Source organism: Vigna radiata, chromosome 2, assembly GCF_000741045.1.
Source record: "Vigna radiata var. radiata cultivar VC1973A chromosome 2, Vradiata_ver6, whole genome shotgun sequence".
In the NCBI taxonomy this organism is placed as follows: Eukaryota; Viridiplantae; Streptophyta; class Magnoliopsida; order Fabales; family Fabaceae; genus Vigna; species Vigna radiata.
In genome coordinates this window covers 8,437,131-8,454,401 of record NC_028352.1, presented here as the reverse complement: position 1 = coordinate 8,454,401, position 17,271 = coordinate 8,437,131, and the positions used below count along the sequence as shown (strand labels likewise).

At 31.1% G+C, this 17,271-nt stretch overlaps 2 protein-coding genes across 3 annotated transcripts; one reads left to right on the top strand and one right to left on the bottom strand.

The window, feature by feature from the left end:
• Positions 1 to 4,772: 4,772 nt before the first annotated feature.
• On the top strand, positions 4,773 to 9,668 carry LOC106755210 (condensin complex subunit 2). Of its 2 annotated transcripts, none has more exons than XM_022778552.1 (14): positions 4,773 to 5,169; positions 5,247 to 5,348; positions 5,749 to 5,866; positions 6,154 to 6,221; positions 6,297 to 6,357; positions 6,453 to 6,653; positions 6,743 to 7,032; positions 7,118 to 7,265; positions 7,359 to 7,609; positions 7,717 to 7,747; positions 8,129 to 8,274; positions 8,428 to 8,538; positions 8,845 to 9,109; positions 9,396 to 9,668. In XM_022778552.1, the coding sequence occupies exons 1-13, from the start codon at positions 4,912 to 4,914 to the stop codon at positions 9,061 to 9,063; spliced, it is 2,004 nt and encodes a 667-aa protein (XP_022634273.1). In that variant the 5' UTR covers positions 4,773 to 4,911; the 3' UTR covers positions 9,064 to 9,109; positions 9,396 to 9,668. The 2 variants fall into 2 exon arrangements, with proteins under 2 accessions (XP_022634273.1, XP_014492814.1); XM_014637328.2 differs by having other exon boundaries at positions 7,353 to 7,609.
• Positions 9,669 to 10,518: 850 nt separating this feature from the next.
• LOC106756214 lies at positions 10,519 to 13,039 on the bottom strand. Its single transcript, XM_014638534.2, has 3 exons — positions 12,625 to 13,039; positions 11,678 to 11,701; positions 10,519 to 11,028 (listed from the first exon to the last, which is right to left on the bottom strand). Exons 1-3 carry the CDS (start codon positions 12,824 to 12,826, stop codon positions 10,682 to 10,684), a joined length of 573 nt encoding a protein of 190 aa, XP_014494020.1. The 5' UTR covers positions 12,827 to 13,039; the 3' UTR covers positions 10,519 to 10,681.
• Between the last annotated feature and the right edge of the window lie 4,232 nt (positions 13,040 to 17,271).

The window sequence follows — 17,271 nt, the reverse complement described above, 5'->3', positions numbered from 1 at the left end:
GGTATAATTATTAATGACAAAAAAAAGTGTTATTGTGAGTTTTAAAAAAGCTAATTAAAAAGTAAAATGGTAAGACAATTATTTTGTTATATTGTATAAAGGGTTAAATATGTATTTAATCTCTAAAATATTAAGCAATTTTGTTTTTAGTCCCTCTTTTAAACGTTGTTACATTTTGGTCATTCCCTTTAAGAAAACTATAATTTTTCGTCCTCCAAAAGCAGGCTAACAGTGGAGTGCCACGTCATTTTTTTAGTTTCTGACACTAAGTCAATCTTTTCAACTTTTCTCCCTCCCTTACTAGTGTCATCTCTTTTCTTGCATCTTTGTCCCCGTCCACTTCCCCAACAACAGAAACCTTATTTCTTGAATCAGACCACCACCCAACAATCGTGTCGCCATCGCCAGCCATCTTGGTCATCGCAGAGCTGCCATGAATGCGCCATAGCCACCACGATCCAAAAATGTGACCCATAAATCGTAGGACCCTAATTGCGATAGCGACCTATATTGCGTCTTCTCCCTTTTGTCACGCCACCATTCATCTCCTCCATCTCCATTATCATGCAAGATTCACCTGCATCAGAAACCAGAAATGCAAGTTATAGGAATCACCAAACCTCAAAGTCATCGCGAGCTCAGAGCGCGAGCCTCCTCCTACGAGAGCCATAACTGTCTTCGTCAACTTGCAGAGGAAAACCCAATCATAGAGAAACCCTGATGAAGATTGGACAAAATCGGACCAGCCACAATCATCTTCATCGCGTTATGTCGTCTCCTTCCTTGCATCTTCGTCTCCGTCCACCGTAAACCTTAGCAGTTCACAACACACCTTAAAAGCAAAGGAGCTTGACACATCCGTCCCATCAAATTTCGACAACTGTTCAAGTGCCTTGAATCCTTCAGAATTAAAAAAAAATTCGACAGATAATCTTAATCATACAAGAATTCCAACCGCTCCTGATGCCTGCTGTAAAATCTAAAGAAAAATAGTAGAAATTGATAAAATAAAATAAATTAGTCTTTTTTTTTTTATTTTAATGTTGGTTGGATGTTAGATTGTTGGTTACTAAATACCTTGATTTATATTTTTATTTATTTATTTATTTATTTATTATTTTATTTTATCTTATTTTATTGTTATGGGTATATTGTTTCTTGTGGGTATGAGTTATATATATGCTTTTTGTGCATTACTTTGGAATAAAAGCTTGTGGCATGGGTGTTGTGAATGTTGAGACAACAAAGGTTCAAATTTTATTTTAAGTACTTTAGAAAATAAAACTATTTATCTCGTGTGGCACATGAGAGAGTTTAAAAGGGTAATTTTTGATGCAATTTTTTTTAGGTTTGGGACACACGTATTTAGGTATAGAACAACTCAGCCCATAACAATAAAATATAATATTAGGATTTTGCAATGAATTTTAAAAAGGGAGTGAGGATCGAAGAGGAGAGGACAGTTATTTTGGAGTTCAAATATTTTAGGATTAGAATTTTGGGGATAGAGAAGGAGAGGAGATATACGGAGATAACGAAAAGGAAGCAGCAAAATAGAGAGGAAAGGAAAGCTTGGAGAGGGAGACTTTTGCGCTGCAACGTGAGAAGAAAGAAAAGCAAAGCTTGTATCTTTTGAAGTAGGAGGAGTTAGCTTGAGTTTCTTCTAGTATGGGTTTTTATTTATGAGTTTGTATATCATTGTTAGTTGCTTGAGACGTTGGTGACAATGAAAACACTGTATATATGCTAATCTGTGTTTTGTTTAGATTTTGTTTTCTATGAGTGTTGTCTTGGTGCAATCCCATTAGTTGTTTTAGTTTTTATGAGTAAATATATATATATATATATATATATATATATATATATATATATATACCATTAAATGCTTATGTATATATGAAAAAGAAAGGGTAGCTATAGGATCTAAAGACCTTGTAGGGCCACTGGAAAAGATCAGAAATTGTCTTATTCATGTTGTAGTTGGGCAAATGGTGAAATTGAGTGCAGGAGAGATTCGTAACTTAAAAATAAAAATAAAGTTAAGAGTAGTTTTTGTAATGCAGATGGTATTAAGGGTAATATATTTCTTCTCTGCAATCTTATAGTGGTGAAAGAATGAATGCATAAATGATTTTATTATATTAGAATAATAAGGAATTTCAAGCAATAAGATTATAGTCTACATGAAAGTAAGATTGATGCAAATTAATAGTACATTGGTAGGGCCACTTAAAATAAAAGAAGATGGAATAATATTAAATTAAAGAAATATAACTGGGAGAGTGATTAATGAGTTATGTTAAAAAGAAATTATAATAAAAAAATAAAAATAAATAAATGAATAAAATGTGAAGAAACTTTTGAAATAGCGTGGGACCCATTGTGTGGTTAACTAGAAATGAGACTAATTAAATAAGGGGTGTGTGTTTAGTAATGATTTTATTAAGTGTTTCTGTTAATTTAATCTTGATATGATATTTGTATTTAGCAAATATATGTTTGACTATTTTATAATTTTGGTTGATTTGAAATAGTTAGAATAATTGTTTGATTATTGGCTTGTGATTATCATTATATGATGGATAATTTTTGGAGGAGTTGTGAGACAACATAGTTTTGGATATGAAGTTAAGTACGAAAGACTTTTCATGGGGTGGTATGTGGTTGAACATAAGATAGGATGTTGTGGGGTTGTCGTACCGTCCAGTAAATCCAGGATGACTCTTTCGGTCATGGACATGGGAAAAAGATTCTCTTCGGCCGTGAATGCGAGAAGATGATGAGTTCGAGTTGATGATTCTCTTCGGCCGTGGATGCGGGAAGAGGATGAGTTTGAGTTGATGATTCTCTTCGACCGTGGATGCGGGAAAATGATGAGTTCGAGTTGATGACTCTTTCGACCGTGGATGCGGGAAAGAGATTCTCTTTGGCCGTGGATGCGGGAAGAGAACGGGTTCGACGACGAATGAGAGGATGAATCGAACTGGTTGGTTTTGATGAATAGGAAGTATGGTAGGGTACAAGGGATAGACTACTGATTGGTGATGATGACGGGTAACCATGTTGAAATTGTAAGCGTGTCGTTGTTGTTTTATATTTGTGACGAATATTTAGTGTGTGTGTGTGTGTTATGTTATTCTTTTATGATTGATTCTCAGTTAACTCACTCCTATGTTTGTGGTTATGGTTTCCACCTGCAATGACGGTTTATTATGGGAGCAGATGATTGTGCAGATAATCCAATTGCGTTACAACATGACGAACAAATTGAGAAAGAGTTGGGAAATTATGGGTTATGTTAAATAAATTATTTTACTGGAAATTCTATTTTGTGATCAATAGGAACGATGGTTTATTTTTGTTAATTATGGAAAATTTATTTAATCTGGATTTTTTTTGCAATGATATTATGATTAATTTTATTTTAAAATTTTACTTGTAATCGTGACATCCTTTAAAAATAGGGGGTGTTACACCTGCAATCAAACAGGAATCGGAAATCAGAAATAAAAAAATGAAAACCCTAATGAATCAAAGATTAGAAATTGAATTAAACTGAGAAAGAGAAATTACGGAACGAGGTTAGCTTTCTCCTAAAGAAGACGAAACTTGGTGCACTCTCTCTCCTCTTAGATTTTTTTGCGAAGCTCCTCCAACTTCTTTTGCTGCGCTTCATGCTTTTGTTCACCTTTCCACACGTTCTTTATGTTCCTCAAACTACCCGTATGTCATCCCTTCTTGTTTAAAAATTTCAACTTCATTTCTCTTTCTCACTGTTTCCACGATTGGATTTCAGAAACAAAGCACAATGAGGATGTGGACGAAGGTTTGTGGAGGTTCTGGTCGACAAGGGCAGTGGATGAGGACAAAGATGCAAGGAAGGAGATAAGGCCAGTGAAGGAGGAAGAAAAGCTGAGAAGATTGACTAAAAACATATTTAACCCTTATATAAATTAATATTAGAAAATGTATATTTTGTTTACATAATTATTCTTTTAAATTATAATAAATTATATAAGTTTTGTATAATTAAACTACAATTAAAATATATATTTTTTAAATATTTGAGTTATACTTTTAATAATTTAATTATCATTGCAATTTACTTATGTATTAAGATTATAATATAAAGAGAAATTTTATCTCATCTTTTCATGTTTGTAGATTATTTTGTTGTTGCTTTAAGTTGCTAAATTCTTTGGGAGATTGTTCTTTGATGTTATATTAAAACCTAATTAATAATATATTTGTCATTGACATTGAAAGATTTTTCTTAAATTTTAATGTGAAATTATTAGAGGTACAATAAATAATATATAAAAAAATATTTATTAATTTAGTTTATTTTTAACTTATTTATGTTTATTTCCTTTATAAATCTTCCACTTAATTATCATTTTATTACCACTATATTATTTTATATTCTTTTAGCTTAAAAACCTCAAATAGTGATTCAAAATCGGACTTTTGTTATAAGAAATTGTATTTTAAAACACGAGTTACACACTGTGCACAACAAGTTTAAAATTTACTATTTTTTAAAATTTATGGATAAATTTACTCATGTATCTAAATTATTCCGTTTTCACTTAGTAAAATTTTCAATATTTAGAAGCTAAAATAAAAATAATAATTTAAATGAGACCAAAATTGTATTTTAGTTTAAATTATAAATTTAAGTGCAATTTATATATTAAAGATATTTTTATAAGATTAATTGCGATATGTTTTATATGTTAAAATAAATTATTGATTATTTGAGGCATAGTGTGTTTGTTTCTCACAGAATCACGAGTTCAAATTACAGAATTGGAGGGAAAACAACCCATTCCCGTTTCTCCCAAATCTCTGCGTCTCCGATTCCGATTTTCCCACTTCCGAATCAAACCCTAACACCGATCCGCAAACTCCATGGCGGAAACCCTAAGCCCCAACCCATTGGTGGGTCAGAAGCAGAGGTTCCGCATTCAGTCCCCCACCAGCACCTTCTTCTTGGGCTCCAACAACGACCAGCTCGAGCGGGCCGAGGCCCGCGCGGCCCGCGCAGCCGCCATCCGCCGCAAGAGCCTCGGCTTCAGCCAACCTCTTTTGGCCAACTCGGATCCCTGCCTCAACAAACAGCAAATCCTCGATTTGTTCCAAAACTGCATCAAACTAGCCAGCGAGAATGTAAAATCTAAAGCAAATGTTTTTAATTAAAGACTATTCTGTTTTTGTTTTTTGTTTTTATTTTTTTGTGTTTGCAGAAAATTAATCAGAAAAATACATGGGAGTTGAACCTGATCGATCACCTTACTGATATCATCAAGGCCGAACAAGAAGATGACTCGGAGACTAATTTTCAAAAAGTATGTTCTCATTAATATGCAGTTTGATAATTTATGAGATTTTTTTTTTTAATGGAGTTTACTCGCATAGTCAGATGTCACGTGTGATATATTTAAATTTAAACTTGAATTTTATACAAACTCCGCCGTCAAGGTTTTGAAAGATAGTCAGCCACTTCAATTTCGTCCCCAACGTCATGGTTTACGAGGCTTTTGCGACCATATCTGCAAATTCCTGCAGCATCAAGGATTGTTACTTAAATTTAAAGCCCTGTTTAATATTTGCTTGATTCTTTGTTTATGCATAGCACAAATTAGCTTACGAGAGTGAATAACTACTTTCAATCTCACAGCAGTGACACTTGAAGCAAAGTTATGTTTATGTAGAATGCAGATGTTCATTGGAATTTTGTTTGGGCAGGCAAGCTGCACTCTTGAGGCTGGAGTCAAAATTTATTCATTAAGAGTAGATTCAGTGCATTCTGAGGCATATAAAGTTCTTGGTGGGATGAATAGAGCAGGCCAAGAAGCTGAGCAAGGTTACAATTTATCATTTTCTTGTTCTTTGTTTTTTGAAAAATGAAAACGGCGTTTGTAGTGAGCTCCCTAGGTGATTTATTTGCCGTAGGAGTTCAAGTAGCATTGTTTTGCTTCCTTATCGAATTACTAGTGCTCTAATTCTAAAGAATGCTTGGTAACTAGCTAATGATTAATGAATGTCTGCATGATTTCAAATTCAGAGTGCACTTCATTTACTTTTGATTTTTGTAATATTTGGCTCTTAATTAGTTCTAATGCTAAGCCATGATGCCATCATGTCAGTCAGACGCTAGCCTGGATGGTGCTAATATTGACAGTGGAGGAGAAGAAAGCAGGAAAGAAACAAACAAAAAGGTCCGTGGTCTATGGATCTCTGGCCTTGACTGGTTAAACACGTTGCTTTGTTTTAATAGTTGTTTTTTGATGCAGTTGTCACCTTTGTCAACATTGGAATCATCTTTCGAAGCACTCAATGTAAAGAAGTTTGACGGTGATCTCAAATCCTAATCTCTTTCTGTTACTGTTTGACAATGTATGGAGTCCAGGTTGTGCTGATAATGGGTATGCTGTTGTGTGTTTTTTCAGCTGCATTTGTCGTGGATCCACTCTATCGCCAGACAACAGCAAAATTTGATGAAGGTGGAGCCAAGGGTCTTTTAATGAATAATCTTGGTGTATACGGTGGATGTAGGGTGCTCTTTGATTCACTAGAAGTTCCTGCGAAGTGTATGGCAAAACAAAATCAATCTGATATTTCAGATACTATCGATCTTTCTTTTGTCAAAGGTTTGTTGCTTTTTACAAAATATGGAGAAACTGTCGTTAGTTACATCTGAAATAGAGCGCATTCAGAGCGGACTTACTTTGTTCTGTAGATTGTATCGAGCAGATGGTGTTGGACATGCGTGTGAAGGATGAAATTTCTCCAACTCTGACGACTATAGTAAACTTATTTGATGAAAGTAACAGAAGGCCCACTGATGTTCAACATCACGACAATAATTTAGCTGAAGATCTCGACACTTCTTTTAATAATGAAAGTGGTTTTGACAGAGAAGAATATGAGAACAGCAATGCCTGGAGTGACGATCACGATGACCATATGGTTGTTGCCGATGTAGGCTATAATGATGATGCAGATCCAAGTTTTCCCAATTTCCCCCAGGTTTTTTTTAGTTTTAAACCATAGAAACATTTAAAACGTGAATAATGTACTTGTTTTAATATCATTCCAAATCTTGTACTTGCAGGACAGCGATGGGCCATTTCCCTCTCCAGACGCTGATATGGATGACAGATTTGACAGTGTTGACGGATATTTGTTTTTGAGTCTGGGTCTTAATTCTAAGCAAAACGCATGGGCAGGCCCAGATCATTGGAAGTATCGTAAATCCAAAGGTGCGGTTTGGATACCAGATAAAAATTTGAATACTTTTATATTTTTTAGAAATCAGTATGGTAATTAATTAAGAGTCTTTGTTGTAGCCTCAGAGGTTCATCCTACTTCCGAAGATGGGTCGACCCTAAAAAGTAGGCAGCCAAAGAGTAAGAGACAGGCTGAAGTTGAATTAAATTTCACAAATTCTCTTGAGAAGGAAATGCTAGATATATTTTCTTCTCCCAAGAATCCCAAATCGTTACTACTCCCCGAAAGCAAATTGCCCTGCAATACAAAACTTCCCGAGGACTGCCACTATCAGCCAGAGGATCTTGTCAAGTTGTTCCTTCTGTCTAATGTGAAGGTAGTTTCTTTTAATTATGAGGTTTTAAGTGTTCTACTGATGAATGTGAAGGCATGGAGTGATGCTTATTTTATATCACTGATGGTTTTCTATGCTTTCTTTATTAGTGTCTCGGGAGGAGGGCAAACAGGTTTCCAGGTAAAATTTGCAGTTGTAAATTTGTGATTTCAATATATATGTATATATGTATGTGTTTGAAGTATGAATTAAATTTTAAATTCTATAATAATTTGTTAAAATCTTCTGTTTCATTCGACTGTCAAAGTTGATAAAATTATAATAATTTTTAAAAGTAGTTAAAGCATAAAACTTTCATTCTGCCAAGCTTGACGTGCTGTAATTCGATCATATTTCTGGAGATAAATGTCATTTAATTACATCAACATCATATTTGGTATACCGTGATCATATCTCTTTCTATATATGTAAAATGTATATCAACAAATATTAAAAAAAATACATGTAGCGCATTTTCATCTGTTGCTACGTTGTGTTTTAACTTCCGGAGTTTTTCTGTAGACGGAGCTAGAGAACAATCCAATGAATATGAATCATTCCCTACTTGGGACAATGGAAGTGTTGGTGGGGATGACTTTGGTGACTACGGAGGTGATCTTCATAGTGATGTGGAGGACTCCAACACTCTTATTAGTCAGCCTCGCCAGGTGGCTTTTAGTGAACAATTTGCACACTTACTCTTGACATAATTTTCTTACATTAAGTGCTGAAAGGAGAACAGTTACACAGTCCTTATCATTAATTTTCAGTCGAAAATATTGAAGTTAGAACTCATGTATATGCATATTTTCAAATGACAGGTCAATAAAATTGAAGTCCAGTATGACAAGACTTCCAAACAAGTTGATGTTCATGCACTAAAAATTACTATTTGGGACCATGTTCAAGAATCTGTTAAACTTCCTTCACAGGTATGTCAAGATTCCACCATTTCGTTGAAATTGCGGAGTACAAAATATTCGTTGTCTAGTTATAAATTTTTAAATTAATCTTTCGCTTTTGGGTTTCCTCAAGACAAACTAAATGCTTGTTACAGTGAGACTTCTTCACGACATTTTTTGTTTTCTTTAGGATTCTTTTCCATTGCTAACGTTGTATATATTTTTCTTTGCTTTATGTTAAAAGTAAATCAACAATTTAATATTTTCTCTCTTTTCTGTTGAATTATAAATGCTAATTTTTACATTGATTTGTTTTTTTGACTCTTTATACTAAAGGGTCAAAAAGATACCTTATCTTTCAGGAATATGCTGGCGACCTTTCCTAGCGAATGCAATGCTGCTGCAACCGTTAGTGACATCTCTCCTCACTTGTGCTTCATATGTCTATTGCATTTGGCAAACGAGAAAGGATTGAGCATTCAAAACTGCTCCAACTTAGATGATCTTACCATATTCCTTCCACACGTTGCTGACTCTGTAAGGGGCACAGTTTAGATTCTTCTTCACTCAATTATTCGCTCAGGAATCAAAAAATGTTTTGGTACGTGCCCTTTACTATTTGCTTAAGGTACTTTTCTTGTCAAAGTAAGATTAATGGATGCTAATTTCGTTTTTCTAGTTCCTTTAATAGCGCATTTTTGAGGTACCTTCGAAAACAAGAAAAAAAACTTTGACATGCATTTAAAAAAAAAACCTTGATAAGAAAAAAAAAAACTTGAAATCAAAGTGGTCATGAGGTTGGAGTTCAACGTCCTTTACGTATGACTCTAATTAAATTTGGTCTTCATTCATTCAGTCGTGACATGCATTTATGTTGTAATTTTCAGATGGGGACTTTGTTAATGGTGTGAAACATGTCCAAGAAAGCATTGAAGTGAGTAACAGGTTGTTGATTCTGGTTGGAGGTTGCAAATATTAATTGGTATTGGAGGTTTTCAGATCTATCATGACATCTTTGTCTTTGCCTACATGAAAGTATTCAAGGCTCTTATTTTATTATCAACTCCAGCCCGTTTCATGTGTGACTAATGCTAGCGTTGTATAAATAAAGTCAAAGATTGGTTGATGACTTACTGATTATTGAATCACACTTCCCTCTTCCCTCACTTTCTATTAATTATCAAACTGAAATAAATACATTTATGTGTAATTAATGTAAAATCGTTTTTTAACAATTTAAAATGCTCGTGTTTATTGTTAACTCTATCTCTTCAAATAAAAACCAACAATATCAATGTAAAAAATAAAATTTATTTAAGTCTAATATTTATTGTACATTTATGTATTTTCAAGACTTTTATTAATTTAAGCACTCACAAATTAGATATTCTATTACTTTAAGTGCTCATAAATTTTATATTTTTTAATTAATTTATATATCTCTATTTTTTCTATTAGTTAAGTGACGTTAGTGTTATGTTCTTTGTAATCTTGTTTAATTGTGAGTTAATAAATGTGACATTTTGTAACTAGTATAAAATGATATTGTGATTAATATAAAATGATACATGACAAATAAATTAGATGACAAGGTAAAAGTATCAATCATATCATTTTGTTGATAGAAAAATTAAACATTTGAAATTCATTAAAATAAATAAAAGAAATTGAATACTTAGAAATATTTTTTTAATGAAGATTCAATTAATATCTAAATGTAGAATAAGCGTAGAATTTTATTAAATAAAAATTAATGAAAAAATAATTGTCTAATTTATTGAAATGAAGAGTTTGTTGATTTTTATTTCAACATAACGTGATAATTCATCAATATCAATGAGCTTTCTAAAAACTTTTGAAAATAAGTAATAACTTGGAAGAGTTACAACTTAATATTTCTTTTCAAGTTTAATACAGTAAGCTTTTATTTCCAATATTATCTTTATATTGATTTCATAGGTAAATAAATATTTATGTAATTCAATTACCAATTTATGTTAAATAATATTATGATTTAAACGGTGATACACGTAGATTGAATATCCAAAAATGAATGATAGAAATACAACATTTGTATGATACACTTGATCTTTCACAAACACAAGTGAGAGACAGGATTACTTGCTTTTTCTATTATCAGTATTGAAAACTATTATGAAAGCATGTAATGTATCTAAGAACTCTGCACTTTTCCTTGAGAGCGTGCATGAGATTTAGCAAGCCCTTCCTTCCACCCTTTCTGACGTGCTCTAAGTTCCCACAATGCAGTTAGCTTCTTCTGCTCCACTAATGCCAACTCAGACTTCTCCCTAGCTTCTTCGCAAGTTTCCATCCCTGAATTGCACTTGTCAGCTTCCTTCTGATACTGTGATGCAAACTTCTTTGCCTCAAGCAGTGCCATGTCAGCATGTTGCTGATTTTCCATGGCTTGGTTCTCCCGCAGCTTCAGTTCCTCTGTCAATAGCTCTGCAAAGTTTTTCTCAGTGTCTCCACTCACTTCTGGATCAGACTTTGCACAATCTGAATAACAGTTCCAATCAACAAAAGGAAAAGCAGCTGTTAATGTTACTTGAAACCACAAAATAAAAATAAAAATGAATATAGCATGTTTTGTGACAATGCTGCTGGCGGATGACAACTTCTGCCATTGAGTTTTCATGTTGTTTTCTAGCAGAGGATTATCCAGTACAAGATTAAAATTTGTTGTTCATAATATTTAAAGTGGGCAATGAATCTTAAAGGAACATGTAACCTAAGGAAAAGTTTAGTACAATAAGGATTTTGGCGTTATTATTTAGTTTGCTATCCACAATCATGTAAGTCGCCTGTAAGCAGTTGACATGAATACAAAGGTGACATAAAACAAAAAGCTACAGTAGACACACTTCAAGAAAAATAGATGTTTTAAACATGAAAGTAGGCCAATAATTAACTTTTTTCCTTTTTCTTTTCATAATCAAAAGGAAAAACATGAAAGTGATGCATGAAATTTATGATATCCTAAATTATGAGAACTAATAATAGCTATCTTACTACTTAAAGTTACTTAAACATTGTTACTTCAACTCCAACAGTTCTACAGTCATAAAAGTGTTAGACAAAATGTATATCAAGAAGAAGATGGATTATTATATGATTCTCTGTAGTTCATCCAGGAGACGAAACCAACCTCCAAAGGAAGTGTTGCTCAGACCTGCAGAATCACAGAAAGAAACTGAATAAGTACATGCTCAATTTGCAATTAGATGAAGAGAAATGAGCACTATATTAATCACGATGACACTCAATTAGAGTTACAATAGTTGTAACAGTACGAAAAAATGAGATTACAATCAATATGATTGTGGATTTATCAGTTTATTAGTGATAACCGAAGGAAACAATAGCAACCCAAGGTTATGGTACTTAGTTTCATATTTGTTGTAAGTAGTTTCATAAATTTGACAGAGAAAGTGCAGATCAACATGGACGCAGCAGATTTTAACTTGCAATTGACAATTACTTTCTTTATAACTCATTCTTAATATCAAATTTAAAACAATGGGAAAGTGTAATGAGGAAGGGGCAGAGGTAGATCAAGTTTCTTAATAGGCACTAACATCCACTTGAAAGTTCAAGAGCAAATTATTCTCAGAAATTCATTAAAACTGCACCGTTTTCATTGCTCTAACAACAGTTCTAGTAAGTCCCATCAAAAGCGATTCATGTAAAAGTTTGAAACCTGTAACTTTTCACTGGTCTACTTAAGTCTCAAACAAAAACCAAATTCCCTAGCACAACAAAGTTAAAGAAACAAACCCATCTGCACCATAGTTTGACAAGTTTTATCAACACTGTCGTCTCATCAAATCACTATTCCCGGAAAACAGAACCACAAGTTTAAGAATTATTTGCTCATATCAGTTGAAGCACTCATGATTCAACTTCCACGATTGAACTAACACCCACCTTACACAAGTATAACAAAACTAAAAATAAAAATACCAACAGTACACAGATCTCAAAAATCTCGCCCAAAGCCCACCCAATTAAGAAAAGATGATTTTTTTAGCAAGATCACGAAACGGGTAATTGAGTAATTAAGGAAATCAGATCTGAAACAGAACAGAGAAAGACCTTGAGGAATGGAAAGAATAGGTTGAGAAGAGCAATCACAGACGCAGGGGGCACAAGCAGAAGGAGAAGAGTGGCTGACTGCAGCCAAACCTTCAACGAAATGCCAGTAGAGAGGGGGACCCACTATGTATCCTGCTATGCAGAGAGCCACCACCACCAAACTCACTCTCAGCAACACAGCCTTTGATTGGTTCATAGCCATCTTTCTCTCTCTGTGCTTTGACACACCCAAACACAAATGAAGACAGTAATATCAGAAATCTAGTGAGAGAAAAGGAACGAATGACGGTGTCTTTTGGGGCCGTCGGCAATGTCGAAAGTGGAAACTTTGAGAAGTTGTTCACACTGCTTCCTCTTCTGTCTTCCTTTTTCTTTCTCCATTTTTAATGTTTTTTTTTTTTCATTCTTTCTTCACAGATTTCATTTTGCTGACTGTCAATTAAAATTGGTTTGATCATGGTACGACTTATTCGATTTGGTTATTTTAGAAATAAATTGGAAATTAAGTTTGATCGATTTAAATATAATGTTAAATTAAATCAGTCTCATTTTATAGAAAAAATAGTCTCATTATTTTAAAAAAAATATTGTGCAATGCTATATATAATTGTATTTATCTAACTTTATACACATTAAGAATATAGCGTAAAATTAAATATGTATTTTTTTTTAATTTATTGTCATTTTCTTCTTTCAAGGCAATAGTTACTATTTTATTCTAATATTATTCTAAGTAAATATATAGATTCTTTTCATGTTAGTAAGTTAGGTGTGAGAAAAAATTGTTAAAAAGTTATGGATAATGATATTTAGACAACATTTTTTTGACAATATTTGAACATTGATTACGTGTCAATCTGTGATTGGTCAAAAACTACTCCTCAATAGTGTTTATGATTATTATTATTGATTATGGAGTAATTTTTGATCAATCACATATTGACATGTAATCAATGTTCAAATATTGTAAAAAAAATGTTGTCTAAATATCATTATCCAAAAGTTATTTATGCATTTTAAGTTTTGAACCAATTAAATGAGAAAAAAAAAATAATCCTAAGTATCTTATATGTATTTATAAAATCATATATGATTAGTTTGCTAATAGAAAATGTAATAATTGTCTATTATTAAGCGACCAACCATTACACTTACTAGCGATGTATTTATAAACCAAACTAGAAACGTAATATATGAATTCAAATTATTATTAATCTTTGTTTCTTGCTGTAAACAATAATAATGACTTTCACTATTTTTTTTTTAGTTTTTGGACTCATTTTATTATTTTACTCATTTCATCTGAAGAATTCTTTTACACAATTTTATACACTGTCTTTCTAAATTGTTCAAATTATTCAATATCTAATATCTAATAAATTCATTCTTATGTTTAACATATTTTATATTTCATATCCCAATCTCAATTGCTTATTTAATTTATGATTTTCTAAATATTTTCATTTGTCGTGAATTTTTTATATAAGAATGAGTGTTTAATTGTATAAATTTTTTTATTTTATTTTTTAGTATCTTAAAACCTTATTTTTATTAATAATTTTCAGAGAGTCAAAATAATACACTTAAAATTTATATATTTGATTGTTTTCATTAATAAAATAAAAATAAAAAATTAGATCATTAACGTCATATTTCAAAATAGGTGAAGAAATTGAATTTTTAATATTTTCATCTTCACGTGTATCTTTTTTTTTACCACTTTTAAAACATGTATATTCTTTTATGTACCTATTTAAAAAAAATTCAAGACAAAAAAATGAACTATCATAATATAACTAAATATTGATGGACATAATTATTAAAAGAAAAATTTATGATAATCACGTTTAAAAATGGGTGATGAAAATACATATAATAGTTAATTTTTTTTTATGTTCATAAAATATTATTATACAAAAGATAACGAGATAAAAAAAAATACAAAACTAATATTTAGTATTAATTGGGAGAAAAGAGAGTTAAATTCTTTTTGGTAGTTATATTTTTTTTCTAGTTTTTGTATCTTTTAAAATTTCTTGAGATTTTGTTTAGAGTTGTTTTTCTCACTTTTGACCTCTTGAGTTAACTTTTAGATTTCACAACATTTTTTACATTGATTTGTTAAAAGAGTACTTTAAAAAGAAGATCTTATAAGTGTGATACACGAGTGAATTTTTGAATGAGACACTTAAAAAACTGATGATGTTTTAAATACATTTTATTGTTATTTTGTTTTACTAATTTTTCTTGTAGGATTTAACAATATTGAGTAGTGTAACATGTTTCAGTAAAGACATTTTTCTTGGAGTGGTTTAACCTATTGTATTCCTCACAATAATCATTTGGTTGAGGATTTGAAAGTACCAAGAGAGTGGCACAAAGAGATGTACCTAGTGTTTATGTGGCCTTGGTGAAAACAAGTACTCTAATATGCACTAAATGTGATTTGAAGGCCATGGTCATCAATGTCCTAATTGGAATGCAATTCTCATGACTAATGAGGACCTCAAGAATTACATACTATACTTGAACAGAAAGGTAGAAAAAACATTGTAAAAATTAGATGTCTTGAAAAGAGAAAGACAATAGCATAAACTATATAGAGCACGAGAGAATGGAGCAAAAAGAAATAAGAGAAAGAGAAGAGAAAGAGAAGAGAAAGAAAAGAGAGAGAGAGAAGATAAAGAAAATAGAGAAATAGAAGAGAAAGAAATATGAGAAATAGAAGAGAAAAGAGAAAGAAAAGAAAGAAAGAGAAGAGAGTAAAGGAAGTAACAAAAAGAGATGAGAATAAAAATAGACAAAAAGAAAAGGAAAGAAGAGAGCATCATGATTTGTCATTGAAAGAAAGCACTAACTTATTCTTTTTGTTTTGTTGCTTAATGAAGATTTGTTTATAAACAAACAATGACATCAATAATGGAAGGAAGAAAGGATAACAAAAAAGAAAGACACAAACTTGAAAATAAATGAACCTTTATTTGATATTCTGTTAGCTGGTTTGTCAATTATGTTGGATAATCAAAGTCATTCTTTTAGTTTGGACACAATCTTTGATATATATGCACGAGTTAAATTGTTTGTCCATCTTTAAGCAATCCATGGGAAGTAAAAGTTATACGTGTAGTTTGGTTGTTTGTTTAGACAATTTTTTTTTTTTTTCTTTGAATAACATCATTATTACTTTAAAACTGTTTGATGTTTTTTGTAGGTGGGTATTTGACTCTGGAGGCAGACCTTCAACCTTTTAATAATAAGAGATTTATTTCTTTCCGAATTCAAATCTCATTTTAGTAGAATTTCTATCTTAAATTATTTCATATTTGATTTATGTCTGTATTTGTTTGCAAAACCTTCTAGAATTTGTGGTCAAATTCTCTCAAAGGAAGGAAAATGATAAACTAATAAAGTCTAAAGGAATAACAACTCAAGACAAAAAAAGTTCCTGTAAGAAATCATCTAAGTCATGAAAGGATAAGGATAAATTTAAAAAGTATACCAAATTTTAGAAGAACAAATCTTCAAGTGATACAAATTTAAGAACAAATTGTCTTCATGAAAGAAGACATGCTAGATGATTATCTCCTAATCCAATACATTATGTGAAGGTTAGAATTCAAAAAAATCATGACTTATAATACAATTATAAAATAGTTTTATACAATTAAAAGTATTTGTAATTTTTTTATATTTTAACTATTGCTAGACTACGAGTCTAGTTTAATATTGAATTTTCAAATTACTTTTGGATTTGATATCTTTAAACTTTCTTTTAAGATTTCTTAAATAATTTAAACATTTATATATATATATATATTCGCTAAATATATTCGTAGGGATTTTAAATTATCATTATATAAAAATTGATTTTTTATAAAAAAAGAATTATCTTAATTCTTGAACCGTGATTCTTTATAAACAAATTAAAATACACTTAATTAATCTAAATTGTTAATTACTCTATAATAAAATAAAATATGTATGATAACATCCTACTTTTCCATATTGTAAACATGACTAAATATATCTTTTTTTTGTTACAAATAATAATTAATGTTTTCTTAATAGATGTCTAAAACAACTTGTAATTTTGAAGGAGTAATACTACTCCAAAGTAAAAAGAATATCATTATAAAAATTAATTTTTCATTGAAAAAGAATTATATTAATTATTGGATTAGAAGAGTAATTCTTTATGAACAGATTAGAATATACTTAATTAAACATCTTGTTTGGATCAATTAGCTTAAATTAAAAAAAATTATTTTTGTGGATTTATGTCGTCCACTTGTTTGCTTAAATTGAAAATGCATATGTTATTTTTAAAGTTGTAAATACCAAAATGCATTTGAATAATACATTAATACTAATAAACAGCAACATACTTTTTTGTACGTTTTGGGCTGATGTTTTTTTATTCAATGAAATTTGATTACTTAAATTTTCTTTTCATCAAAGTTAACTAAACAAGGACTGATTGATCATATCAATCACCCACACTTCAGATTTAAATTTTGGCTATTATGATAGCTTTTTATATTGTATTTAGTTGAAAGTCAACATGCATATATAAGTAGCTAGTTTAGTATACATTTTTATATTTAATTATAATTTTATTGACGGTGTGGAATGCGTAAAACTTTGTCA